Raw genomic sequence first — 27,626 nt, forward strand, 5'->3', positions numbered from 1 at the left:
GGGACTAATAAAGGAATATCTTATCTTATCTTATCTTATCTTATAAAACAACAGAAAATCAACTGCTGATTTTCAAGATTTCCCAGATCATCTTTATTCATTAAACATAAAAATAAAAGGGACAACTCTATGACACACAGCATACTAATTGCAATAGACTTGCACTGAGATGGGGAATATGTGTCTGTACAATATGGCTTGTTAAATGACTTTCAAATAAACAAAACATAATCTTTATATACACATTGCCTATAAACAATAGATACATTTAATACAGAATCTCTTTTACATACATTATGAGAATAACTGGCATATTATTGGAACGCGACATTCTTTCCAAAATATTTTTGAAGAGAAAATAAATTCACACGCACTCAGTTTCTTCATTATAAAAACTGATTTAGCTCTGCTGCCTCAGACAGGGAATACTCTGCCTGACAGTCTTCAAAGGCGAAGATACTTGAGCAATACATTCCTTGCTCTTAGGTTTCTTAATATAGTCCATTTGAAGCCTTCTGCTGCGCAAAAGTATACACTGCAACAGGTTTCTTCTGCCATTTGTTGATTAAAATCGCTGCCAAAGCAGTAGCCAGTGTCAGTCCCGTAACACCTCCTGCGATGATACCTGCAAATACATATAAAACACTGAGTTAAAATACAACTACAAATGTATTCCTTTCTCAGTTTCAGTGTAAAACACCACTCAGTACCTGCAAGGATCTCTTTGTTCTCAAAAAAGCTCTTGGTTTTTGCCACTTTGCCAGATGCTGAGGTTTTGTCTGAAACATCCTGCAGACACAAGTAGGGACACCGCATAAGCTGAGGTTCCACTGCCACTCCCATAACATAAAATACAGTGAGACAAAGTCAACAAAGTCATATGTCTTACATGGAAATTAATTTTGGCTTCACATCCCGGTTTTGCTGCAATAACCCTGTCTCCCCGGTTGGCGGTGGCATCGTTCATGGTGGATCTTCCTGACGAACTGCCGCCTGCAAAAGAGATGATGAAGCAAAAATGTGTGGCACTTTGGAAATAATATTGAGGCAGCAAAAGTGGCCAACAACACAAACTAGTTCAAACAGTCTGCCCTCAACACAGTCACTAAACACAGTGCCCGTTACCTTGTACAGGCCAATCCTCTGGTCCAGAGCCAGAACTGCCCATGTCATATCCTGATCCATCCAAGTCCTCTGGAGCAAGAGAAATCTGATTGCACAAGGGGGAAAAAAAAGGTTTACACACAGATATTTTAAGTTGATGACCACTGGAGGTCAGCAGCACCACAGTGCAATTTCCTGCCTTTAATTGTCTGACCTAGGTGGTCCCATATGAAAACAGACCATGAAAGAAGTTGGCAATCAAAATAGAAAGATGAATCGACCGAGTGAGTCGTGACTCATGAGGCACAAAGTCCTACTGAGGTAACCATTACACCCCATAATGGGACTTTACACAACCTCAACAGCACAATATGGCTGGCAAGCTAAATGAGACAAATAATCAAATATCAATAAAATGCCCTGTGCAGAGGATAATATTGGCTGGAGTAAAATATTCATATCAGTCATGTATTAGGTAAGGTAGTGAAGGCAGCACAACACAGGATCCAATAAGGCAAAGCAGCTTTTTCATGTACAGTGTACGCAGAGAAAGCTTTTCTTATGCCTGGTCGAATACAGGAACACAGCATGAAGTTACAAATGTATTGCATAATCCAGTATAGCTCTTAGATTATTCATATTTCACATGCTGTATCGTATTACATTTACAGTTGGAGGATTAGAGGTGTTGCACTCTACACACACACACACACACACACACACACACAAACACACACACAAGGCATTTAATTAAAAATGAAGCATAAAAATTTCAAGTGTTTAAAGTTTCAGTAGTCTGTCTGTTTTGAATGCACTGAGATTCATTTGATTTGCTGGTAGCCTTTTTTTTTCTTTTTCAGAAAAGGTGACGTTTGGAAAATAAAGTAAACAAAATCTTACTGCTAGAGGGAATGAAAACCAGAGGAAGTCAAATCATTTGCCCAGCGTTGTTTTGAACTGAATTTATGTACTGAACTGTAGTGAAAGGGAGGGTCCGCTGATGGCCTTCGTCTTATCTGACTCCCCGGCTCTGCTACTCTGTGCATCCTCCAACACTGTGAACAGTCATAAATAAGGTGCCAGAAAATAACATTTGCCTGAGGTTTTTCCTGTAAGGAGGACAGTACGCTACATTCACAATGCGATGGGCAGCTGTGGCTTAGCAAAATAATTATTTTGTGCACCCAAAAACATTGGGTGCACAAATCCAAAGAAGCGAAGTTAAAAAAAAAATCTCACGCTTTACTTTTGATTTATCATGATGTGGCAGCCCAAGAGTCATAATCTCTGTTTCTAAACAGTAGCTCAATAGTGTTGACAACCTCCCTCAGAGTATAAAAACTTGACCCAGAGAGCCAAAAGGAGCTCAGAGAGAACAGCACAGCCATGTGATCCAGAAACCACGTAAGAAGGGTGAAAAATGAAGTTTTCAGTTTTTTGATCTTGGAGAGAAATGCCTTTCATCTGTAGAAACAGAAGCAATGTTCACAGCCTCCGGTCTTTTTTTCTGATAATGAGGCAATCTTCATCTGTAAAGGGACAATACAAATCTCGTGTCCAATCACGGCTGACGCATTAGAGGCGCATGAGACACTCAGCTGAATGATAAAACACCTTGTAGGCAGGAATCCACATCCTGTTGAGTTCAGGCTGTTGCGGAGGTGAAGCAGGTCGCAACACAGCAGCAGATGGGTGCGCCCAGTAATAACACACCTTTAAACTGGTAAGCACTGAGGGCAGGCTTGATCTGAACAGGACTAGACTGACTACACTAGAGCCGGCACCAAGTTCACCTGAATCTACCACACACACACACACACACACACACACACACACACACACACACACACACACACACACACACACACACACACACACACACACACACACTGAGAGTAGTTTGACGTCTTCGCTGTCGACAATGGGTGTAAAAGTAAAGTTAGAGTTTGTTCCGACATTGGTAGACCAGGCGATGACTTACCGACGCATTTACATGTGATATTAAGTCCATAAGCAGTAATGAAAAGACTGTGAGAAGTATCTTCATGTTAAGTGAGCTGCGGTTGTTTGTTGCGCTCTCCTCTTCCTCAGCAGATTTCCGCAGGTGATCCGATCCCGAAGCCCCGCCCAACTCCGGCCAAGCTGCACAATAAACCACAGGCTGTTTTTTTATATTCACGAGATTAATTTGTTTCCCCCCTTAATGTGGTTTTAATTGATGCAGTTGGATGCCTCTTACATTGACAGACAAATGAAAGTGTTGGCCCTAATAGAGGAAGGATAATCTCTATTCAACAGATTAAGCAGGTGTCCAACCCAGCTGACATGAAACTGAAAGTTGACATGCAGAGGTGCTGTCCTGACATTGTCAAAGGAAAATGTTTTCAATGCAAATGTCGTTGTTATAGAGATTAAAAATAGGTTCTGATGCATGTGGGAACTGAGGAAGTGCAAGCTTTGAACTTTGGTTTTCCTGCAATCACATTTTTTTTTCTTCAGTTAAATCAAAACATTTTTGAATACCACTTATTTTCTTTGGTCTCTTTACAGTAAATTTAAAACAAAACAAAACAAAACAAAACAAAAAAAAAAAACAGATTTTCCCCAAAAGAACCCAGGGTATATTTTCTTAAGATGCAAGTGTGATTTCATGTGGTTGCAAAATCTGAAATACCACAATAAATGAAGTGGGATAGGATGAGTGAAGTTGACCAGACGGAAGCATGGGATGCTTTTTAATGTCAGTGGTTCTCATTCAGAGCTGACCACATTTGTTTATTTTATTTGCATTTAAAATTCAAAAATGCATCTCAGTAATCTACCCATCACCATCACCGGAGCAGCTCCTTTATACTTTGTAGCTGAGACTTGCTTCTTTGGTTTATGTCTGTCAGAAAAACACTTCTGGTCCAGATTTTCTTTGTTTTAGTGATTTACCTTTTGTTTCATTTTAGTTTACAAAAACTGAGCTGTTACCAACCCTAACAATCCTACCATGAATGCACCAAAGGTTTGAAAGAAGGCACAGAAGACTGGTCAAATGTTAGAAGAACAGTTTAATCATACATAGTCACAATTCTGCTTCCAAAAATGAGTTCTTTTTCTTCATCTAACATCTGGAAATGTACATAAGGCCACCTGAAAATGTACATGACTTTGACAGTGTGACAAAACTCATATGTTCATATTTATATAATTGACAATATCTTACATTGCTTTTGCTTACAAGGTAGTAGCTGTTCCAAAATACAGCACTCTTCTGTACAAAAATAATTCTTGTCATATCCTGTGAAGTTTCCATGGTAGCAGAGAGGACTAAATGCAGCCTCATTTTAAGTACAGAGCATTGGTGGTGTTTATTTTCATTTTCTTTTTTTTTTTTTTTAAACTGTCACACATCAGAAAGACTATCAACAGAGGATGTTACAGCTCCAGTACAAACAGAGGCTGGCCTTTCCCATAACAGATTAAAAACAAAAACAAAAACAAACAAAAAAAAAAAAAACATGCCAGATTGCAAAGCCATAAAAGATTTTTTTTTTAAAATAATGCTTGATCAAATAAAACTGTATACATTATATTCAAGGGGAAAGGAGTGATGAATATACACACATCAAAATGCACATTTTGCCTTTTTCCCCCAAAAAAGTGTAAAAGACATCCCATTTACAGCATCAACGTTTACAAATGTACAACTGTACAGACGAAATAAAAGCGTCACTACAAATTTAGCAAGGCCTGTCAAACACCACAACTAGACATTTCAATTAAACTAATAAACTTACACTTATTAACTGCACATATACTACATGTATTCTACAATTATTCATATGAAGCGAAAAAGCCATCACTACTAGCATTACAGGTGAATTGTATAGCTTTTGATGGCCCCACCGGCCTCCACCAATGCACTTGATTACCCAACCTAAAGAAAATTAAAAAATATTATTATAAAAAGAAAAAGAAAAAGAAAAAAAGAACCACAAGAGGTTCTTGCAACATCCCTTTCTCCCACTTATCCCGTTAATTATATTCAGATGTACAAAGCCGGGATAAGCACCACTTCACAACAATTGACTACTCGGACCTTCAGGCGGTGGGGGGACCATCGTTGCTGCAAGCCCCCTACCCAAAAGCAACAATTTACTCATACATAAAGATGCTATACATTGCTAAACTACTTCTATGCAAGAGATGATATTCAGTACATAAAGATACCGATTCTAGGGCAGTGTTCATCTCAAACTACAAGACAGATAAGATGTTGCACAAAACATGATAAAGTAAAATCATTCCAAGTATCAAAACCTGTCACAGCATGCCAACGCATACCCCACTCCCACCCGCTATCCCGCAAAAGCCCCCCACTACGGTCATTTCATGTTAAGATTACACCAGGTTACACACCCACTATACAACCAAACCTCATGCTCTGCTACTATAAGCTAAGTTAATGGTAGCTTTTATCTGGCGTAAACCCAGAGCAAATCATTGGATGAAGAGTAAGAAGAGTAAGACAGCTGAGTTGGGGCTCAGTAGATGCAACAGCATGAAGTTTGTCAATCTGTACTGCTTAGTACTGACACTGTTCATCAAATAGTTAAAAATCAGGCAGACTATTAGCTGCTAGTCAACAGGGTAAGGACACACCCCCCCACTCAGAGAACAAAAGGAGGTAACAGAAGAGGCAAGAAACAGCCACCGTTGGATGACACTACCCCAAACTAAAGCACAGCTCTCCAAAGCCCAGTGCGCAAATTGGTCTCCAAGACCTGTGGGTGACTAACGCATTGGCACGAGACGCATAGTAAATCAGAGGACGGAGGAGTTGATATCCATCCATACTATGTAGTGCTGTTTGAAAATGAACCAATCAGCTGCTTTGGCATGGGCAACACTTCACCGTGCACGGGATAATGTAGAAATTTGATATTTAATTGCCTGGCTTTTTGTTAGAACAGCTGACATAATAATAAGTCCGGTTACAAAAACAAATGGAAAATTTCTTAAAAGGATCACTCAGTTTAGCCTATAAAGTCACTTGCTGGTGTAATTGTAAGAATCGTAAATTTCAGCAAATGTGTATAATTTTTTTTCTACAGACAATTTACAAGGTAAAAAACTAAATGTACAAGATAATATGAAAACCAGTCAGATACATCAATTACATCATAAACAACGGGCTTGTGCTTTACCCAGGAGACAGCCTGCCGACTATGCGCCCCCTGGTGGCCACAGTGCGGGTCTGCGGCACCAGGGGTGGCAGAGTGGCAGGGAGTCAGACGTCACAGCATTCTTAGGTGAAGTTGAATTTTTTTTTTTTTTTTTTTTTTTTTTTGGTAATTCCCCAAAATGGGACGACAGAGGGTGTCAAAGGTTAACCCCTATGGCTAAGGAGCGTCTCTTACAGAACAGGCGGTTGGGGGCTCCTACTCCGACTTGTTCAGGGGACCCAGGACATCAGCATGACTACATGAGGCCGTTTGTGGGGCCACCGATGGGACCCAAGTCAGATCCACTCTTCATGTAGTACTTTTCTAGCTTGGCCAGAATATGTTTCCCGTAGGTGTACTTGCGTAAGGTGGCAATGTGAGGCCGGATCTAAAACAGCAGAGAGGACAAAGCAAAGGTCAGCAAGTTCATAATCACATCATAAAAGAAGACAAAATGTTAATAGCTGAAACGATCAGAACAGCTAACAGCAAATGTCTCAAACAGCTGGACTTGATCTGAGGCCCAGATTAGCTGGCTTTCCACTGCTGTGCCAAATGCGGGTGTGCTAGTGCTTGCCAAGTCCTGTTGCATTTCTACTGTCACTTCGGGTCTTTCATTGCACCCCGATGCGTATGTGTTGGGGCCAGTTTCTAGGTGATGACAGCACACCAAATACCCATGAACCAGAGAGGGCTAACCATGGTCTGAGGCGGAGTTAAAGATCATAAACAGGGAGACAGGTGCAGCTGATAAGGACAGATGTCAGCGCAGCAGCTCGCTGTTGTAACAGAAAAACAATGGAGAAAAGAAAAATGGAGAATAACTGGAAGTCCTGGTTAAAAGCAGACATTAGGGTTCTACTCTGGGCAGAGGATAATGTCCAGTGTCAAATCGACGGTCTTTGCCATAATGAGGATGTTCTGCAAAATAGAGTGAGAGAGCTGGGACAGGTCTGCGAAAAACTGACAAAACTGAGGTCTCAGTACAAGGTGGTTACAGCACACAACACAAAATGGCATCTAAAGGGGATAAAAAAAATCCCATGGTATGTAGTTCTGCAGTTGTTAGTTGGTGCCGGGTGGGCAGATTTTCACATATGCCTTTTTTATATTTTGGGTGAACTGTTCCTTTAACATGCTGAGAATATTCCCTCATGTAATTGCTAATATTCCTAAGCTTCAATACTTGACATCTCCAAAGGTTTTTGGCATAATAAGGCTTTTTTAGGCTACAAGTGCTGTCATACAGCATTTTAGAAATCTGAAATGCCTCATCTTACGCCATGATGTATTTATAGCCAAATAAGATTTCACAGTTGTCTGATTATTTTTAGGTTTTGTACTCAGATTATGTCCCCTTGCTTCAAACACTATATTGGTACATGCCATTTAGAAACCAACTCAATTTTGCCAACCAACTCACATTTTTCATGTGGTAATCTGAATTCACCAGGACAAAGGTCTTAAAAGTTTGGCCCCTCTGTGTCTCTTTATGTACATACCCACACACAGTATGTTTACTAGATTATTAACCTTGTGCATGATGATCTTGCGCTGCGCAGGTTCTGCCATGTCAATCATCCTCTGGACAACATAGTTGGCATACTGGTCCTTCATCATGGTGTACAGGGCACTGTGGGGGCCATCTTTCTGGCAGCATACTTCATCTATCAGCAGGGCTCTCTCCGCACGCGAAGAGTGGATCACACACTTCTCAACCACATTACTGAGGAGGGAGACACACGCGCACTTCTGTTACACATACAAACTGATGACTGTACTCAAGGATTTATGATGTTGGCCAGTCAGGTCAGCAATTGAAATTTAGCACAGTTAAGACAAATAAAGGTTTGGAAAGCCATGTGGCTTGACCACATGACTAAGATATATGCACAGTACTTGGATGGCAAGAAATTTACCTAACAACTTGATTATTTAGACTCATTTATGAAGGCTTGACTGACACTTTTCAAAAGCATCATCTAACTGAATACACCGCTTTTACAACTGACCAAAAATCCCACTACCAACCAGTACTTTGGCTCAGTGTGAACAGCTTAACCATCCATTTTAGTCCTGAGTTATGAACCCTATCTGTCACATGTAATTACTGGTTTTGGCTCAAATTGGCACTGGAATAAACAGATCTGCTAATTTGTGACCTGCATAGACACAATGATACATGACATTTTAAGTGGATAATCCTAACCTTAGTATAACTTGACCTGAGCAATTAGTATTTTTTTTTTTTTTTTTAAACTGGGTAGTCCAAAGTGTTTAAAAAACACATGGATAACCCATTTGCTTGGTGTAGTGATTTATAACAAGGACAGTTAAAAGGACAGTTAAATTTGCATCCCTGCCAATATGAACTTACCTTGCAAATTTGTGCTGGCTCAGGACAAGAACCTTTCCACGAACCTCTGCCACAATCTTGCTCTTATCCTCTGGCCTGCCGTGCTCCAGCACATGCTGAATGACGTAATTGCCATACTGATCCTGCAGGAGGCAGTGGAGGTATGTGATTAGAGCAAATAGCTAAGCTGGTGATCATGAATCGCAGTGAATCAATGTGACACCCTTTACTCTCATGTTGTTCATGCACTACTATTCCCCATTGGTCGTAATTGGTGTGAAATAATCATGCATTGCTATGACGACAGGTAGATGAATGAGTGACACCCCCATTTGTAGTCTTACACCAAATACCATTACGTCATCACTGCGGAAGGTCAGACAAAATAGATGCTGCTGGTTTGGAGTATTGCTGACCAGACAACACAACCAAGAGCATCTTTGCCCCTTCAGAATGGGTGATAGACAGTTATGGGTGTGATTTTAGTGAAAAACTTACACTTGAAGCAGTGTGGCACGATGGAGACAAAAACTCACCTGACCAGGCAACAGGCAACAACTGAGGGTTTTTTTTTTTGTTTGTTTTTTTAATTATAATTTGTTTTTGTTATAGCAGGAATTTGCTGGGTAAGTAATAATGTTAAACATTTTAAATTGCATAATCCATTTCCTGTCAATCTGCTTTTTTTTTTTTTTTTTTTTTTAAACGTGGGTAATTTTGTTCTAGGGCTTGACTTAAAAGTTTCAAGTACTCAAGGTCAAGTTAAAAAGGTGTTTGGAGGATTTTACTTGTCCAAACTGCTCCTGGGGAGCTGCTATCAACTTCAAGTGAAACCCAGAGGATGAGGAGAAAAACTGATTGATCAGGAGACGCGGTAGGCCTAAGAGAGGGGTTACCAGAGAGCACAGAAGCAAGTGCCTTGTGAATCTTCTGTGGGAAAAGAGCCTGATTAAGGCAAAGCAAGAGGGGGAAAAGGCAGAAAAGGAAAGGAGGCAACGACGGGGAGGGAGGAAGGAGAGGCTTGCTCAGGGGGGTTAGAACGAGGTCTGTGAAAGTGGGGAGTTGGAGGACAACTATGTTAAAAATCAGACTTTTTACATCAGAAAAGAAAAAGGGAGAAAGGAAGGTAACACGGGGACATCCGCGAGAGAGAGGCAAATTGCTCTGACCTTGAACAGTGCATCGCTGGACACTGTATAATATGTTTTGGGTGTCATCTCCAATGATACGCCTTGATATTTCTAGATGGAATAAGTGGGGGGCAGGGTGGATGTTTCAGTAGTCAAATCACAGGTCAGATGTAATGACAATAGCATAATTACATTCATCCTTACCATTATCCTTAAACATTGCATCTACAAGACCACAGACTACACAGCAAACAATGACACTAAAAACAATATGAAATACTCAAACAAGAAGGGGACGTGCACATCAACAGGACAGGCACACGACTCACTAATGATCAATCACATCTAGAAAACATGACTGCTGCATCTGCAATGGATCTGGCCATGGAATTGAGACCAGATGCAAGGCCAGATACGCATACCTGGCCAAGCTGTTCAGAATGCTGATGCAGCTCCTCCAGGATGGGCAGAGTCTGCTCCTGGGTGCAGTGCTCCAAAATCCTTTGGATCACTCTACATCCGTAGGGGTGGGTAGAAAGCACAAACACCTGGGACAAGAGGGTAAGAGCAACAGCAAATCAATGCACAAGTAGTACCACTAATGTGAGGTTTCTCTATTCTGAAACTGATTGCTGCTTGTGTGATGATCTCCACTGACACAAAATGTAAATTGTATGAGCAGATAAACCACTGCTTATGAGTGTACCCACCTGACCCTGGAAGGCATCGATAATAAACTGTAGGGCCTGAGGCTGAACACACTCAATACACTTCTGCACCACATGGTTTCCATTCTGGTCCTTCACACACTTCAACACATGGCCATCCAACTCACGAACAATGTCACTCTGAAATGGTAAGATTTGGGTGTGCAGGGGAAAACTGGTGCTGTAACAGGTATCTATTGTGCTGAATTTTAAGAATGACTGAAAAGGAAACAACTTTTAAAAAAGCCAGCAAAAACCTTGTTAGAAAGAAGTGAAATCTCACTTACAATTACCTGCTGGTCAGAGGATATGGACTCCAAGGCTTTCTGGATGACACGGCAACCGTACATCTGGAGAGCCAGAGGGAGGACATGCCCACGGATACGTGTTGCCAAAGCCAATTTCTGATCTGCACTTCCAAACTGCATGACAACACAAAAAAAAAAAAAAAACGCATTCAACATTACGTAATGGATTCACTTTCATGCTCTCTGGGAGCTATATAAAAATAGAAGCAATGTATTAGCTCATCTCTCACTGCTGACATTCAAATGACATCTTTTATTAACTCTGATAACCCAACCTCAAAGAACTTCTGGATGACGTAATTCCCAAAGACATCAGTCATCAACTGATATGCTGCTTGCAGAATCTCTCCAAACACCATCTGCCTCTCAGCAGGAGTGGCCCTCTCCAGCTTCTGCTGTATAAACCTGGCAAAACAAGATCAGAGGAAAGAGTTGAGATACCCAAGACACCCTTACCCAATTTACACTTGTATAGAAATGCAGCATTAAAGAAAAGTCAAAGTGAGCACAGATTTTTATTTCACTGCAGACAAAAACTAATTTTAACCCAGATTCTGGCTTAAAATGAGCACCCTGCTTTTGGCTTGCTTTTGCTTTAGGCAAGTTCACCAGTGTATATCAACAGTTTGTTATATGTGTGGCTGAATGTGTATCCCAGCCACCTGGATCCATGCTGGTCCTGAGAGAACTCCACCATGTGTCCTGGCAGGTCGCGGAGCTGGAGGTTGGGGAAGCGGTTGTTCCTGAAGTCTTCCAAGAGACGGCTGCGCCCGGATGGCATGACGTCAGAGCGGCTGTAGCGCGGCCGAGAGGGAGGAAACAGCTGGCTGCTGGAGTTGAACAAACTGGATGTCCCGCCGGTGCTGCGGTACTTGGCCTCTGCTCCAGGGGCTGCAGAGATGTAGCGCCCACTGCCGTTTGTCAGGCCACCTATGATTACAGGATGGAAAAATCATGACTGGGCACTGTGGCGGTGGTAGAGGAGTTCCATGAAAAATGTGCAGCACTTATTAACTGACACACTGTAGCCTATCCTGTACATTCAACCTCTTTCTCTGCTCTGCTCGCAGTGATATCACATTTCTGCCAATTGCTCTCTCAGACTCTCTCAACCTGACATTACGCATTGCCTTTTTCTTTAAATGGAGCTAAGCCACTCTTAACAGTACCCGTCAAGTAGATCCTTCATTCATTCATTTCCTAAACGGCTTATCCTCGTAAGAGTCGTGGGGGTTGCTGGGGCCTATCCCAGTGCTCATTTGGCAGAAGGCAGGTGAAACACCCTGGAAAGTCACCAGTCCATCACAGGGCAGACAGACAAACAAGCAAATTCACACCTAGTATGGATGTCCAGTTCACCTATCTTGCATGTCTTTGGACTGTGGGAGGAAACTGGAGCTCCTGGCAGAAACCCACACAGACATGGGGAGAATATGCAAACTCCACACAGAAAATCGAACCCAGGACCTTCTTGCTGTGAGGTGACAATGCTAACCACTGCACCACTGTGCCGTCATGAAAAATAAAGAGAGGGTAGGAGTCTAAGATTTGATATTCAATGATAACGAAGGGTGTGCTCACACAGTGTGCAAGTGAAAATCATTAGTAGCCCACTGATATTAATGATTGTGTGGAATTTTAGCAGCAGCGCTCATAATTCTGAAGTAACTGAGCGCTGCTGCTGATTAAGTTTTCTATATCTAGTACAACTATATACATACACTGCACACGATAATTTGGGTGGTTCAAGTGCTCTAAACTGCAGGCAGTAACCACTCCATGAACATTGGGCTTACCTAGGTGAAGGCTGGAAGAAGATCCATGAGAGGAGGGCAGAGAAGGTGGGGGTGTGAGTGGGGAGTGTCCCGGTGTTAGACCAATGGGGCTGGGTGAGGAGGAGTAACCCAGGCTGTTATAGAAGGGTTGGCCGATGGGAGTTAAACTGCTGCCGCCACGTTTGTACAAGTCTGAACTTGCCAACAGCGAGTCCCTGCGAGAAACACTGCTACTAGTGGAGCTGGACACTGCACGAAATGGAAAAGAGAACAAGTGTGACAAAACAGAGCAAAGATAATAATTTTAGCTCTTAATTCCGATGTAGCCTAGTGTTTAGTCACTGACCAGAGGAGCCAAACCCTCCAAGAGCAGAGCCCAAGCCCACACCAAGGGAGCCTCCAGTGCTGCTGAAGCCCAGAGAGGAGCTGGGTGGTGGGGGAGCGGCAGAGGTGTGAGAGAACAGGGAGCTGCTCTGAGAGGTGGCAGGAACTGATCCAGAGCCGTAGAAGGAGCTGGAAGGGAGGCCACTGCTGGGTGGGGGAGGCTGCTGCTGCTGAGGCTGGGGCTGAGGCTGTGGCATGGAGCGGTATAGCCCATTGGCCGGAGGACCAGACATACTGTTACCAGAGCCGGATGCCGACACCGCTGCTGCTAACGGAGGAGAGAGAGGGGGAGAGAAAGACCAGGTGAGGTTGTTTGAAGCTGCAAAGGGTCAAGAGGACCAGAGTGGTATTGTGTATTTGAGATAAGGGATGAGTAAATGCATGTTTGTGTATGACTTCCAAAAAAAACAAAACAAAAGCCAAGAGGCACCACGGTATAGTATGAGCCTAGCAGACCCACAATAATGGCCTTATACTGAGATAAATCATACACAGCTGATTAAAATTCAAAATGAACCTCTACATGGTGCTTCTAATAAGCAAGATGACACTGGGTCTTACTACTTTAAGTGCCATCTGGTAAAAGTATCATTTGTTTGATCCAGCTTGGATAGTCAGTAGGTTTTTTTTTTTTTATAGCTTCCCATCCATACACTGAAATATCTATATTTGGAGGTGAGCTAGTATTCACCAGCTTGTGCTGCTGCTGGGTTGATCAGGAGTGGGGTCTGAACGAGACGGACAGGCCCACCCAGGCCTGTTCGGGCCCCAGGGCCCATCACCAGGGCTCCGGTCTGGTCATAGTATGCTGCAGGGGCCAATACCTGATAACCTGTGGAGAAAAGCACAGAGATGGCAGTCTGATTATTACAGGTAAGATCTTTATATAGGTACCAACCAATGAGAAAGTTGTTTTTGGTGTCAAGAACTTTGTCTTCACATAAGAAAAAATAAACAGCTTCAATAACTTATACAAGAAATTGGAAAATTACTGTAAACCAAGTTAATCTATTATAGCTATGAGTAGTATGTATGAGTAAGTGGTGGTTTGGTGATAACCAATATCGAGTCATCTACTGACCTGGCATCCCAGTGTAGGCCAAGGCGGGGTTTGCAGCAGCTGCTGCGGCTAAAGACTCCTGTTGGCTCTGCTGGCCCTGTCCAGGTGTAAGAGGGCGCTGATTGGTTCCTGTGCGCATCACCTTCACAAAGGATGGATATTATCAAACCACAGGCTGCCATAACACAGCATTACAAGATGACAGCATTTAAAATGTTCAAAAATCCAGTTTTAGTTTCAGTTAACAGATCATGGAAGCTTGTGAATGAAGTTTTCCCTTAAGTTCTGTTTAAATCCTTCCATCACACACTTTTAATCAGCATTTTATCAGAGATCCCATGTCAAATTCTGCCATTTAACAGGTCTGTGTCATTCATATTGGGAAGGTTTAAAATGTCTGTTAGCCACAAGCCAGTCAACAAAATAAGGAATTTATTCGAAAAATGTCCCAAGAACAATCATCTCACCTAATCTAGACATAAAAATATTTATAACCTTACAAGGTGCTATATATATATATATATATATAACCAAGCAAGGTTTATATAGTACCCTGCAGGACTAAACAATCATAAAGTGTCAATGAAATACAATAAGAAAAACAGATCCATCAGTCTACAAAAAGGAAAATAACAAAAAAAGCAAATAAAAGAAAACATAAAAACTAAGGAGGACTAAAAAGGGACAGAATGAAATAAATAAACACATCTTTAAATAAATACTTAAAAGTGTCAATTAATTAAAATGGGAATTAAATACATAAATGTGTCATTAAATGTGTCATTAATTCATTAAAATACCAGCTCATTTAATGTAAAAACATATATATATTATTATTTCACTATTTAATTAATTATTTCATGGACCGGTGTTGCAGTGCTTCATGAATTAATTTTAAAAACAAAACATAAAACACTAAAAACAGTTAAGTGTGGGAAGAAAAGATAAAGGAACACCGGAACACTGTCTATTAAAGTGAGCTTTTAGGGAGACTTAAAGGAAAGAAGACATGGTGCATTTCAAATTCATGAAAAATAAATAAAAAAATATTTATATGCCAATATCAAGAAATCTGAAGGACAAAGGCTAGGCTGAATACTGCTCAGAAAGCAGTACGTTTCCTACCTGTGGCTGGCCAGGACCTGGACCCTGGTTGGATGCCTGCTGATTAGCTGAGTGATTGGCAGTAGCTGCGGCCTGTTGCTGGAAGAGGTTGGCTGGATACACACCCCAGGGAACACCGTAGTACTGCGGCGGAACCACTGTAGGGCCTGAGGAAAGACATTCAGATATTAAACTCGTTTCATACTTGTATCAACTGTTGAATCTAACAGCTGTGCATGTGTTCAAAATATTGCTGCATCTAATTTGGGGATTAAACTGAACAGAGGGCAAGGGATGAAAATGTGCTGTGTGCTAACCTGCAAGCGTGGCTGCTGCTGCCAGCCCAGCAGCAGTGTAGGGATCAGCTCCAGGGGGGGCAGCGTTAATGATGTACGGGTTTGGCACAAATGCAGGAGCAAGGCCAGCTGAGTAAAACAAGGACCAAACAGTGTAAATAACAGTTCCATATCAAACCTGAAATGGTTTAAAGTCACATTGCATTCTAGTTAACATGAAACACACAAAGCTTTTCAACTACATATCTACATATGTAGAACATATCATCTGGGAAACAGAAAAACAGGCCAACCTACCAAGATGCTGCTGCTGGGCTGCAGCCAGTGCATATTGTTGTTGCTGAGCCGCAGTGAGCTGCTGAACAGTCAGGTGATTGGATCTCTGGAATAACTGGTATTAACAACAAAAACAAATCAACATCAAATAGTCAGTCAAAGTCAAGTTAAAGTTAAACTCACAGCTAACTGAATCTCTTGGTAGGTAATGTTTGTAATTAGGCTGACCTGCTGCTGGGAGTTGTAATCAAACAATCCTACTGGAGTCCCCGAGGAGTCCACTTGAATCTGGTTGCCAGCATAGTCAAACTGGAGGGACTCAACGCCAGCTTGTTGCTCCATCCCTCCCATGTTCTGGGCCTCCTGGTTCTGGAAGTCCTCAGTTGGGGCCTTGTTCTGGGCAGCGTTCTGCTGCTGGAGGGCATGGGGGTGGTGCTGACCCATCATCTCCAAACTGGTCTGACTGGGACCCATCCTCTCCACAGCCTCGGTGGGAGAAGCCTGGCGACTTCCAGGGGTTGGGCTGCATGAGCAAAGAAGTTGTTTAAGATCAAGGGCTGGTACACTCAGACACAGGGCTTAGCAAGAGCTATGACCCTCTTACATACAGAGTTTACATAGCCATGGTAAATGCACAAAACTATATCTTATTTTATTTGACAATTCCATTTCAAAACAAACACCAGCTCTACCAGGACAGAGTGTTTACATTAAAGAAAAAGTCAGGACAAAACAATAAAGCCCTCAAGGCATGTTCAGACCAGACGCATAGCAAGTTTTTAACATGGCGTGATTACATATAAAGTGAATGCAAAGATGATAATTCAACCTGAGCGAAATTTGAGGCCTCATTTGCTTCGGTCTGCGAAGTGAAAACAAGCATAGCATTTGGTCTGAACACACATTAAGGCTCAAAATCATTAGAACATGACACTAAAACACACATCGAATTAATACAATTTAAGTTCTGTAGGCAGTTCCTACATGCATGTGTCCTTAACAGACCAAAAGGAAAGCCAACACTGTTCAACTAGATGTTTCCTGTGATACAGTGTTACATTTCCTGGTTATGGTGGGTATACTGCACTAATCACACTGGTGTGAGGCTGTGAGTTACATGTGAACTGTGAATCAATGGAATGGCGAGGGCATCGTTCATGTCCTGCACAGCGCTGTAGTCCTAAACCTGAAGGCATTTCTATTAATAGTTTAATGACATTAAAGCATACTGTCTGCTTTCTTTATACATTTGAACAGCCAGTGAAGATTAGGTGAAGCAATACTCAAATCTGGCATTTTTGGAGTAATATAACCTAATTTTGCAAATAATAATAATAAATAAATAAAAGAAAAGGAAAACACATCAAACAATACAATCTACTGTTGTTCAAATACTAAAAAAAAAAAAAAAAAAAACTTACTTAAAGTCTTTGCAGTCTCTGTCCATGCCATTGAGAAGGCCTCTTCCATTGGCTTTTGAAGCATCACTCTCCTCTCCCACCTTCAGCTCTGGGTTCTTGTCCTCCTCAAATGGGGATGCCTTCTCTTGGGTGTCATTCTTCTCTCTTCCGTCTTGGTCAGTATCTGCTCCCCCCTGGAATCAAAAGAAAAAGTAACAACTATTTGCCACTCCTGCGAATATGGGGATTCTGTGTGAAATTCTGTTATTTTAACACATATATGACTGGACAGAAGCTTGACTTACATAGCCTCCGTTCCTGTAGCGACCATCCATCTTGTCACCAGGAGAAGAGCTCAGGACATATTCCACCATGCTCACCCCCAGGCCTCCACCTTCTGAGCGAGGAGACAGCACGGAGTTGGCGTCGCCATTCCCGTGGAAGCTCTGGCCAGGTCGCCTCTGCACCATGATCGGCTGGGAAACTGAGTGATCTGAATGGGAAATAATTTGTTAGGATAAATAAAATAGCTGAAACAGTTGAGTTTGTGTAGCTGGAGTATATAAATGGTGGATATGGCATAGTTCTAACTTCAGTCACTTAATTGGGCTGACTGATGGCACTGTCCAACAGGGCAAAGATATACTGCCTGAAGCCAATCTTGATTAGTGCCTTGAAGTAAAATAAGCTGACAGACAACAGTTATAAACACAGGAAGAGCCACTCACGAGATGATCCCCATGCATTATCTCTCCACTCCTCTCCAAGAAGCATCCCTTTCCTTCCATCCTTGGCCAGTTCATCAGAATCCCAGAGTTTTTTTGCTGGCAGAAGCTATAAAGAAAAGACATTTCTCTTAGATTAGAAATTACTTCACCTTGTTCAATACATGCAACATCCTTAATTTAAAGAGGTGAGATCACTTATGTGAAAATGTTAAGATTTTAATAGTGTGTAAGCCTGAATATCTATATTTGACTCTTAACACATTGGTGGACTACTGAAAACAAATTTAGATAATTAATTAAGGTGCATGCTTTTTTGCAGTTGACACTATATGGAGTAAGCCCTTGTTTTTTTTTTTTTTTTTTACTAGAAGAAAGAGTGATGTTGTTAGACTGTAGAAATACACCAACATTAATAGGTAAGGGTTATTGAAAAAATGACATACATTGTTTGGTTGGTAAGCTTGAGGTTTGGTTATAAGGTTCTACTCTAGAGTAGTCTTGATTAGAGGTGGTACACATTTCTGGAAATAACAATAATATAGTAAAATGTTCTCTGTAGGTGGCCTTTAAAACTAGGAGGGTTGGTAGGCACTGTATGCATTACAGTTAAATGTAGGGAAAATGGTAAATTTTACTATCAAGGTAAATGTGTTCATTTGCCAGATTTCCCTTGGGACATGTAAACACGCTTGCATCACGGCATGTGCGAAGAAAGGTAAATGAGACAGACATCTGTTAATGATGAGAAGAGGACCAACACTTTACCTCTCCCATTCCCCTGGACTCCAGAGCCAGAGCCTGAAAGTCATAGTTCATTTCATCCACAGCACGGACCTGAGACAAAAAGGAAGGTAAAGGTTTGAGACGCACATTTCACATGCTGATTTGCCTTTAACACTACCCAAGTTATATTACTAACCATAAGCAGAATGCTATAAGCACTGAATGCAAGGTCGCAATATAGAGAGTGCACAGCATGTTATTGTAATCACATCGCTCAAGTTTGACTTTTAAACTTTTTACCTACGGAAAAGAAAAAAAAAACAAAAAAAAAACATAAATTAAACGTAACCGGCACTTTCAAAGCACTGCTACCAAGATCAAAATTGAGTGCTTTTATTATACTGATGTTTTCATGGTGAAGCTTGAAGATACTAATTTCTTCTAATGCAATTTATACAATGATAAAAGACAGAATCTGTGCATTTACGGTGATAATTCTTGTGAGCATATCATGAAATTAAAGTGATACTCAAAACATAATCTCATGATGGGACACATTGACCAACTAAACTTTCAGTCAACATAGCATCCTCACTTTATATCACATCACTTGTTTGCAAAGTGCACTTTCACATATACAAGAGCTAAATCAGACCACATAAAATGTAAAACCAACACCTTAATCACTCCGACAATAACATTAGGAGTGTACAAAGTTTTACAAAGTGAGCTAACTGGATGATCCAGGCCTAATATAAGTTAGCCTGGTTTACTGAGGTTTAAGTCTGTATTAAGAAGCAACCTCACAATGAGCCACATGCAATATGAACTCAGTTTAAACACCAACTTTGCTATGCAGCTTACACCAATATCAAATGTGCATGTTTAGCTCTGTTTTTCACATTGACACGCAGAACTGCTTTTTTACTTCCAAAAGCAATACATTTTGTTTTACATTTTATTTATTATATTAATTGGTGCCAAAAAAAGTATAATATAGGTTTATGGCTTAACTTTCCACAGTTTAGACTAAGCACCATGAGTTATTACACACATCACTACCATGAATGGTTCCAAGCCTTGATGAGACTATCCAGATAAATACATGGTTTTGACAGTGTTTGCTTTCTTATACATATGTAAGATATACTGACACCTATTCATGGTCACATTAAGGTGAAGCCAAATATCCGGTAATCGTCTATGCGATAAATAGCATAAACATATTAGATGAGTGCCAGTCCTCAGCTGATGTCATGTCCTCGAGCTCCTCCAGCTACAGCAGCAGGTGCTCTTAACTGCTTAAATAATGCTTACTTCTAATATAATCACACCACTCTCTCAATTTCATGACAAGGACGCTAAATGCATTTACCATTTAAAAAATCATGTTTTCATTTATGTTTACTTGCTGCCACCTATATTTTGTGCCTCTGGGTGCACATTTGTCTGTCCTATTGAACTGTCTAAAAATGTGACCTCAAAATGAAAAATGTCCCCCAGCATGTTGCAGTTTTGAAATGTTTTTTTTTAATGTTCTTATCCATTTATTCTTGATTTCTGGGGATTTGTTAATGGCTACAAAACTGCCTTCTTAATAACAACTTCCTTCTACTGCTCCTATAAACTCTACTAATGCCTGCTGTTGTGTCTGCATGAACAAAATGCTCTGTTTCCCTTTTGTTATCATTCATTTAGAAATCTGCTGCACTTACTGACTGGCGACTGCTGGGGTAGCTCAAATTAAAAAGTTAAACCAAACTTTATTAAACATATTTTGTAAAATAGCCCCCAAGTGATGTGTGTTGTCTTGAGAATGCTGTAAATAAGCAACACACCAAAATCTTCTCCATTGTTATCAACTGATATCAGGTTATCAGCCAGCCTACTCATTTCAGGTGACAGATGACCAACACTACAAAAGCTCCCTGCCCTCCTAACCTTTTCAAACACTGACACACTTTCTAAGACATCTTTCTTTTCATCAGGCTGAGTGACAACCCCACACCCAACCCACTGTATACAAGCAGGCCTGGTTAAACAAAGAGCTCACTATACACTGGAACCCATATGAGGAACTGAAGGAAGGACCTCACTGCAATCAATGGATTGAGCTAATCACAAGCGTGGCAGCTGTATCCCAGTGTGAAAGATTAGAGGGTTGGTCCAAACAAGGAAACGGTCTTTTGAAAATGTTAGGGCTGGGCAATATATTGATATTATATCAATATCATGATATAAGACTAGATGTCGGCTGAGATTTTGGATATCGTAATATCTTGACCTGGCATAACTGCTGTCTTTTCCTGTTTTTAAAGGCTGCATTACAGTAAGCGGATGCAGTTTTCTGAACTTAATATACTACTTTAGGCATTCTATTATTTACCTCTGACCTGCTTGGTCATCAAATTTATATTACTAATTATTGTTTATCAAAAAAAATTTAAAAGCACTATTCGCAATATTCATCCCTTTAATACTGCGACAGAATCAACAGAGGTATTCAGTCAAAAACATCATGATATTTGATTTTGTCCATATTGCCCTATCCTACTACTGTCACCCACCAGCAAAAAACATTAAGTTTGGCCTGGTCTTTGCAGTGAAGTCAACTCATTTCATGGAAAATGTAGTAGTCACTGATAAACCAGCAGGCTTCCATTTCACTTTCAGTTCCTTACTGCTCAAAGTTAGGGCCAATACACGCAAGTGTAGATACAAATAAAAAGATACAGGAAGGTGTTCTTAAGAGCAGTCATGGTGGTCAAAACTTATAAGCTCAGTCCAGTCTTTCCTCTGTATTTATAATGCAATAGTCATCTCCTCACTCTTATTAAAGAAATAATTTGAAAGACAATTTTTAATGCACCTTCTAAAAATACAACTCTGAAAAAAATGGCATCATATGTACATTAACAAAGTGTTTGTGTGGTACAAGCAACCTCCATCAGAAACTTAAAGCAAGACCTTGAACAAAACTATGCAAGCTATGCCTACTGCAACAAAAAACGACAACAAAATACTGCCTTCAGTTAGATTTTGAAGGCTACCAAAATTGAAACCACTCACCCTCTAGTATTTTACCAAACTTTGAGTGTGAACAAGAACGTTGGTGCTAGTTGTTCTCAGAGGGAGACAATTTTTGCAGTGTAAGGTAGAATCTAGTTTGTCACTAAGCTCTTCTGGTTGAAATGAAATGCAGTAGCCTGTTACTCACAAGTAACAGGCTACCGCACACAAGTAAAATATATTGTTTGGAATTTTATTGTATGACTAAACACTCCCTTATGTATTTTGCTGTAACTGACTGGAGAGTGAGCCTGAACATCAGACAGCCAAAAAAATAAGCAAAGAAAGAAAGAAAAACAACTGCTGAAGGAAGGCATTAGTGCAAAAGTCACTGTGTAATGTAATGGCTGCATTTTGAAAAGCAAAACTTTGCAATGTTTTCAAAAACCCCATCCAGCTGATCCTCTGAGAACACGGCAGCCTTCACCCTTCATTACCAGGTAGGTAACTGTGCTAACAGCACACAACAAATGAAAATTATCATTGGATATTCACATTTATGACAGTCCTTGAACGCATCATGTGTGACTAACAATTCCATCAGCAAAAATAACTGTATCAAAGCTTAAAACTGTGATATTTCATCAAAATCACTTTATACTATTAATTTATTAATTTGCCAAAAATGGAGCATGTGCATTAGCCAGATCCTGGAAAAAAGGGGGAAAAAAAATCTGCGCTTTTCAGAGCAACTATGGAGGCCTTGAATGACTTGGCTGAGACCAACCAACAGTCATGTGACAAAATTTCTGACTGCAAGGCACAACAAAACTTACTTTTAGTAATAAAATAAATGCAGCATGGCTCAAGATTCATCGGCATGTTATCTGAGGCCGGACTGAGCAGTGAGACAGAGATTCAGCTCCTGGCAGCTTTTTAAGGCCTTAAACTTTCTGTGTTTCAATCCATGGACAGCAACAGACTTGTACCGGTCATGTGAACATGCACGCAGTTTCATTCATGCTACAATTGAGGGTCAGTCTGTCATTCCTAATCCAATGTATGTGATGAGAGAGAGAGAGAGAGAGAGTGAGAGAGAGAGATCGTCCTCTCACCCCTGCATGTTGAGAGTTCGTGTGTGTGTGTGTGCATGCGAGTGTGAACCAATACGATTCTCCTGTCACACAGTGATCCATCTGAAGCATGTGTAGTCAGTGCGCTTGCTATGCGTACAAGTCTGCATAGTCACAAATTTTGGTCGGCATGCGGACATGGGCAGACAAGGACATTTACATTACACAGACCAAGGCGCATCCACACAGAGGTGCAAAGTATGAATTAGCCCTTAGGGTATAAGCATCATATCATCATGTTATATCTCCATAACATGTGGATAGGCAATAATTATAAAACCTGTGTATTTTTATGGACGCTTTTGTGTTATTGTCATCAAATTGCTCTGTGGTATGTATATAAAAGCTTTTACATCGTGCATCACCCCCCTTCAGCACATGCGTGTTCTGTTTCAGCGAGCATTTCTACGTCATCACCCCAGTCAGAGACTGGGCTGACACATGAACAAGGCTCTATGCAAAAAAAACAAACAAAAAAAAACAAACAACAGACCTAATGTAAGTGCAGAAAGTGTGGTGTGGAAATGTTCCTGATTGTAGACAGAAGCTGGCATGGTTCTGGTGCATCTGCTCAGTAAAACTACTTTTCAGACTGTAACTGCACGATATGCCTGAAAAAAATTGCTAAAAACACCTAGTTTGTACAACTTGTAAAAATGTACATTTTAAAATATGTAAAGCATGTGGAACAGCCTCCCTGCCCCAATACTGATAAGACTTGTGGGCTCTTGACAGAGGAAAATAAAATTCCACATTCCAAAAAGATTCCTCGTTTTGTAAAATAAATTAAAGAAATTCAATTTACATTTTTCTTTTTTATGAATCATGTCATTATAACTGTGTTTAACTACACAAAAGACATCTGAGTATCTTCCTACTTGTAGCCATGATTGTGCTGTTGTGATTACTTTATTTTTTAGTTAAAAGCTTTATTGATAATTAAATGTGTAGTGATTCATTTTCATTCAGGAGTATTAAAATGACAGTGGTTTAGGGTGGCCCCACTGCAAGATGTCGCTTAGGGCCCCAAAATGTTCAGAAACAGGCCTGCCTGAAATTACTGTGCATATATATAGTTACTGATAATTAACAATACTTTTGTCCCAGTGGCAAGCGGTGACGTTTTTGTATAGTCATGCTGTGGTCCCTATCTCATGCGAGCACCCGCGAAGGCATGAGCTCGAAAATTTTTGGGCATTTATTTATTAATAAAAACGCATAATATGGTTTTTAACTATACTATATCAACTCGACAACTTGATTTTGAGAGACACGCATGCGAATTTTGCCCCAATGTTACCAGCAACAATGTGTTGCAATTTACAGTGTAAATGAAAGCGGAAATTATTAGAACAGAGAGATGATGCAGTAATAACAGAGTCAAGCAAATGACACATGAACATGCTCACAATGTTACCAACAAAATGTTGGAATTTACCATGAGATCGGAACTATTTGGACGTGCCACGGGGTGATGCAAACACACAGCAATGTCACCAGCTAGCCTACATGGTCAATGAAATGACACACAAACATGCCCAATTGCCCATCAGGCAGGCTACGCACCAAAGTGATAAATGTCAGAGTCAACACCTCTTTTTCATAAAACCTGCAATAGCCTAAATTGATGAAACATGCCAGGTTACTCAATTGAAGTTGTATTTTCACCCATTTTGATTGGCACAATGCAGATGAAAGAACAAACTAATGTTAACGTTCCCGTACTAGCTAGCCAGCTAACGACGTTAATGGTAGCTAGCTGTCAAGTGAATGACTTGCAGTTGCTGCTGAACATTTCAAGCGAGCTTGCTACATAGCTACTCGCGTTGCACATGCGTCTTCTGAAAAGCTGATTTGCAGTAAATACTCGGTATGACAGAGCGCATGCGCGCGTCAAGCTGTCAACTTTCCAGCATTTCGCTAGCAAATTGAGATAGATACGTGTATATAGGCAGCGGTTTGCAACCAAAATGATAGAAATAAGGCTTATAAAAGGACACACTATTTTAAAGATTTTAATTGAAGGCCTTGGGCATGCGCTGCATTTATAGCTTATTATGACCGCTCGCCCCTGTTTTGTCCTAATATTGAAATTTCAAAATGGCATATGTCCTAACCCTAATTGTAACTTTGGTTTTCAAAGGCTAACTTGGTCTTCTGTGGGTTCAAAAAATTCTAATATGATTGGTCCCATGAAAACCCTAAAAAATTTTTTTAGGTAACTAAAAATGCATGATGATCCAGCTGAAAACAAGATTGTTTTTTCTCAGTTCTTAAAAAGTTGACATTTTGGAGATACAAGGATTTCACCAAAAAGCATCAACAGGGTCCCTAATCTGGCACAAGGTGATTGACAAAATAAGCTTTCTAAAGTGCAATTAAAAACAATTCATAATATGTAGATCAAATAATGGCTTCACAAACCCTTAGAATTTTGCTAAGATACAAGTCTTAAAAACACAGTCCAACCTACAATAGATACATTTACTGCAATGATAAATTTACTGCTGTGAGATTCTGACAGAACATTTGTACCTGATCAACATGATTGCCATCACCAGTGGGCCAGCGATGCTTGCTGGGTGCACAACCTCCAAGCTGCTCCCCAGGCTGCCGCTGAAAGAAGTATCCAACCGTGGCATCATCTTGAGATCGCCCACTTAGTGGAGGCTGTGGGGTACCTGGGGTAGGGTTAGCACCTCTGTCCATACCCTGTAGATGTGGCCCCCCAGGGCCCTGTCCACCTCCCCCAACCGTGGCCATGGGCCCTCCGCCATGAACTCTGACACCCCCGGTCTCAGGAGCACCATTTGCATGCAGCATCCCACCTCTTGTCTCCTGCCAGCCCACGTCATTCATACCTAGGATGCTGCATGGAACGCTCATTCCACGGGAAAGCCTAAATAAGAATATGATCATATTTAGCCAATGTACAAAAGGAGATGGTTATGTTAACCAACCTTTTACAGAACCTGAGAAATGTTTGAGTATCTAAGCCTGGTGACAAGAAAATGCAAATAAGATTAGGGGACATATCCCTATTATGTAAATTACTATCAGTATGGAGCATCATCATGACATAGATAATTGACTCCAGCTGATTACGAGTGGCCAAGCTGTCTACCAGAATAGAAGTGACAAAAGAACTCACGACTGTTTGGTTCAACTTATTTTTCATACTTAGATTTAGCAGCCACATATTAGCCACTTCAACAGTATTGTTCATGTCTACTTAATGACTTGAAACTGATGAAAGCTGTGGTACATGTGGCCTTAGCCGCTGAGTGCTAGGCGAGTCTGGTAGAAACACACCAAGGCGGCTTTCTGACTACATCACAGAGAAGCTTGTATTCAAGTTTGCTTTCTAAGCAGACGAAAACTACTGCATCTAAAAGGCCAAAAGGCTATCTAACTGATGTAAATTTCCCAGTCGGGATATGACTAATCTCTGGCACGTTAACTCCATGTCATGGCTCTTTTATAGTCGTGAAATTGTGGGTGTAATGTCCAAATTTTCGCTGGCAGATAAACTGCACTGTCGTTATTCAACAAAAACATTTTTGGCAATTTCGCAAACCTGGTGATCTAAGAAAAGGCGACGCAAGAAAACACAAACAAGTGGCTAGCGGTGATGTTAGCCTGTTACCTTTATCCAGAATGCTAACGCTGTCTTTTACCTAGCTACTGCTAGCCAGTGATCGTGTAATGCAGTATGCTAGGTTAACACCGCAACCATGGTGCGTTAGCTAAGCGCAGAATGAAAACATAACATGCTCAGACACAAACACCCAGTTAAAAATGTAATCCTGTGAAGGGCAGTAACGTTAGACTATGTAATATCTGGTCAACATTAGCGTTCCTGAGTGTTACAGCAAACCGACGTATACCCTTACCTTTTACCAAGCCAGCTAGCTAAAATGAACGCTTTAGCTAACCTAGCCAGCAGGTCCGCATTTTGCTAACCACCAGACTAGCAGCTTTGACTAAACATTTACACCAGTGCTGACTTCAAAGTGTTACATGTTTCGCACTTCCACCAACTAACGTTAATACATTTATGTTAATTCAGTGTGTTGCTCATACCATCGTAAATCAAACACATTTAGCGTTAGCTGACGTTAGCCAACGGCTAGCCTCTTAGCTAACGTTAATAAGCTAACGGCAGCAGGCCTACTGTTTATCATTGGATTGCTACGTTAACGTTAGACATCACAGCCGAGCTACTGAAAATGACCATCGGTTTACAGCAAATAAGTTGCCTTTGTTATTAACGTTATATGAACATTGACGCTTGTTTTGTGGGTCGTGGTAACAGCTTTGCTTGTATTTAACAAACGTAAAACTGAAATAGCTAACGTCAGCTAGTGTTTTTTGTGCTACCAGACGCTACTTGCTAGTTAAGTTGGTGTTGTGTGAGCTAAAACATCATCCAAACACTCACTGGCTAAACAACATGGCCCCCCTTCAAGTTCCAAACAGAGGGGCCTAAACCGCTAAACAAAAGGGGAAATACTCACACAGCGGCAATAACGTCTATACAGCCGATATGCACCAGTATTATATTCGACGTGACCAATAAATAAACAGAGATACTCACGCGTTGTCGTGTGGAGAGAGGGTCTATGCTTGTTGCACACCGTCAAGCCAAAATCTATATTGTTTTGTTTCCGTGGAGAGCGGTGATTTAGCAAGGCTTGAACGTGTAGTCAAGGCTAAGAGTTTGGCTACGCTAGTGCCCCCTCCCTGTTATAGCGTAAACTACGTAGAGCTGCGTAGAACAATGTCAGTCTAAAATGTGCTATTTCAATTTATCGACCTTTTTGTGCACCTTATAAGTGTAGTACAATGTTAAATCAGCAGTTGTTTAATTAGCAGAAGACACTATCCAGAATCTTGTAAATAAGCATAAGCACTATATTA

The 27,626-nt window shown here is 40.9% G+C and overlaps 2 protein-coding genes across 7 annotated transcripts; both read right to left on the reverse strand.

Annotated features, from left to right (window-relative positions):
- Positions 1–54: 54 nt before the first annotated feature.
- LOC115355854 (syndecan-1-like) lies at positions 55–5,213 on the reverse strand. Its single transcript, XM_030046780.1, has 6 exons — positions 5,192–5,213; positions 3,086–3,246; positions 1,126–1,210; positions 890–993; positions 711–789; positions 55–625 (listed from the first exon to the last, which is right to left on the reverse strand). Exons 1-6 carry the CDS (start codon positions 5,211–5,213, stop codon positions 492–494), a joined length of 585 nt encoding a protein of 194 aa, XP_029902640.1. The 3' UTR covers positions 55–491.
- On the reverse strand, positions 4,146–27,437 carry pum2 (pumilio RNA-binding family member 2). Of its 6 annotated transcripts, none has more exons than XM_030047211.1 (23): positions 27,304–27,437; positions 25,242–25,605; positions 18,607–18,675; positions 17,842–17,947; positions 17,419–17,606; positions 17,135–17,307; positions 15,942–16,236; positions 15,735–15,828; positions 15,459–15,566; positions 15,163–15,308; positions 14,059–14,179; positions 13,669–13,809; positions 12,940–13,242; positions 12,615–12,842; positions 11,481–11,748; positions 11,094–11,223; positions 10,798–10,932; positions 10,514–10,651; positions 10,226–10,351; positions 9,843–9,914; positions 8,695–8,816; positions 7,851–8,043; positions 4,146–6,705 (listed from the first exon to the last, which is right to left on the reverse strand). In XM_030047211.1, exons 2-23 carry the CDS (start codon positions 25,590–25,592, stop codon positions 6,574–6,576), a joined length of 3,639 nt encoding a protein of 1,212 aa, XP_029903071.1. In that variant the 5' UTR covers positions 25,593–25,605; positions 27,304–27,437; the 3' UTR covers positions 4,146–6,573. The 6 variants fall into 6 exon arrangements, with proteins under 6 accessions (XP_029903071.1, XP_029903072.1, XP_029903070.1 ...); XM_030047212.1 differs by having other exon boundaries at positions 10,804–10,932; positions 12,940–13,245; XM_030047210.1 differs by having other exon boundaries at positions 12,940–13,245.
- Positions 27,438–27,626: the final 189 nt, after the last annotated feature.

This window comes from Myripristis murdjan, chromosome 24 (assembly GCF_902150065.1).
Source record: "Myripristis murdjan chromosome 24, fMyrMur1.1, whole genome shotgun sequence".
Taxonomy (NCBI): domain Eukaryota; kingdom Metazoa; phylum Chordata; class Actinopteri; order Holocentriformes; family Holocentridae; genus Myripristis; species Myripristis murdjan.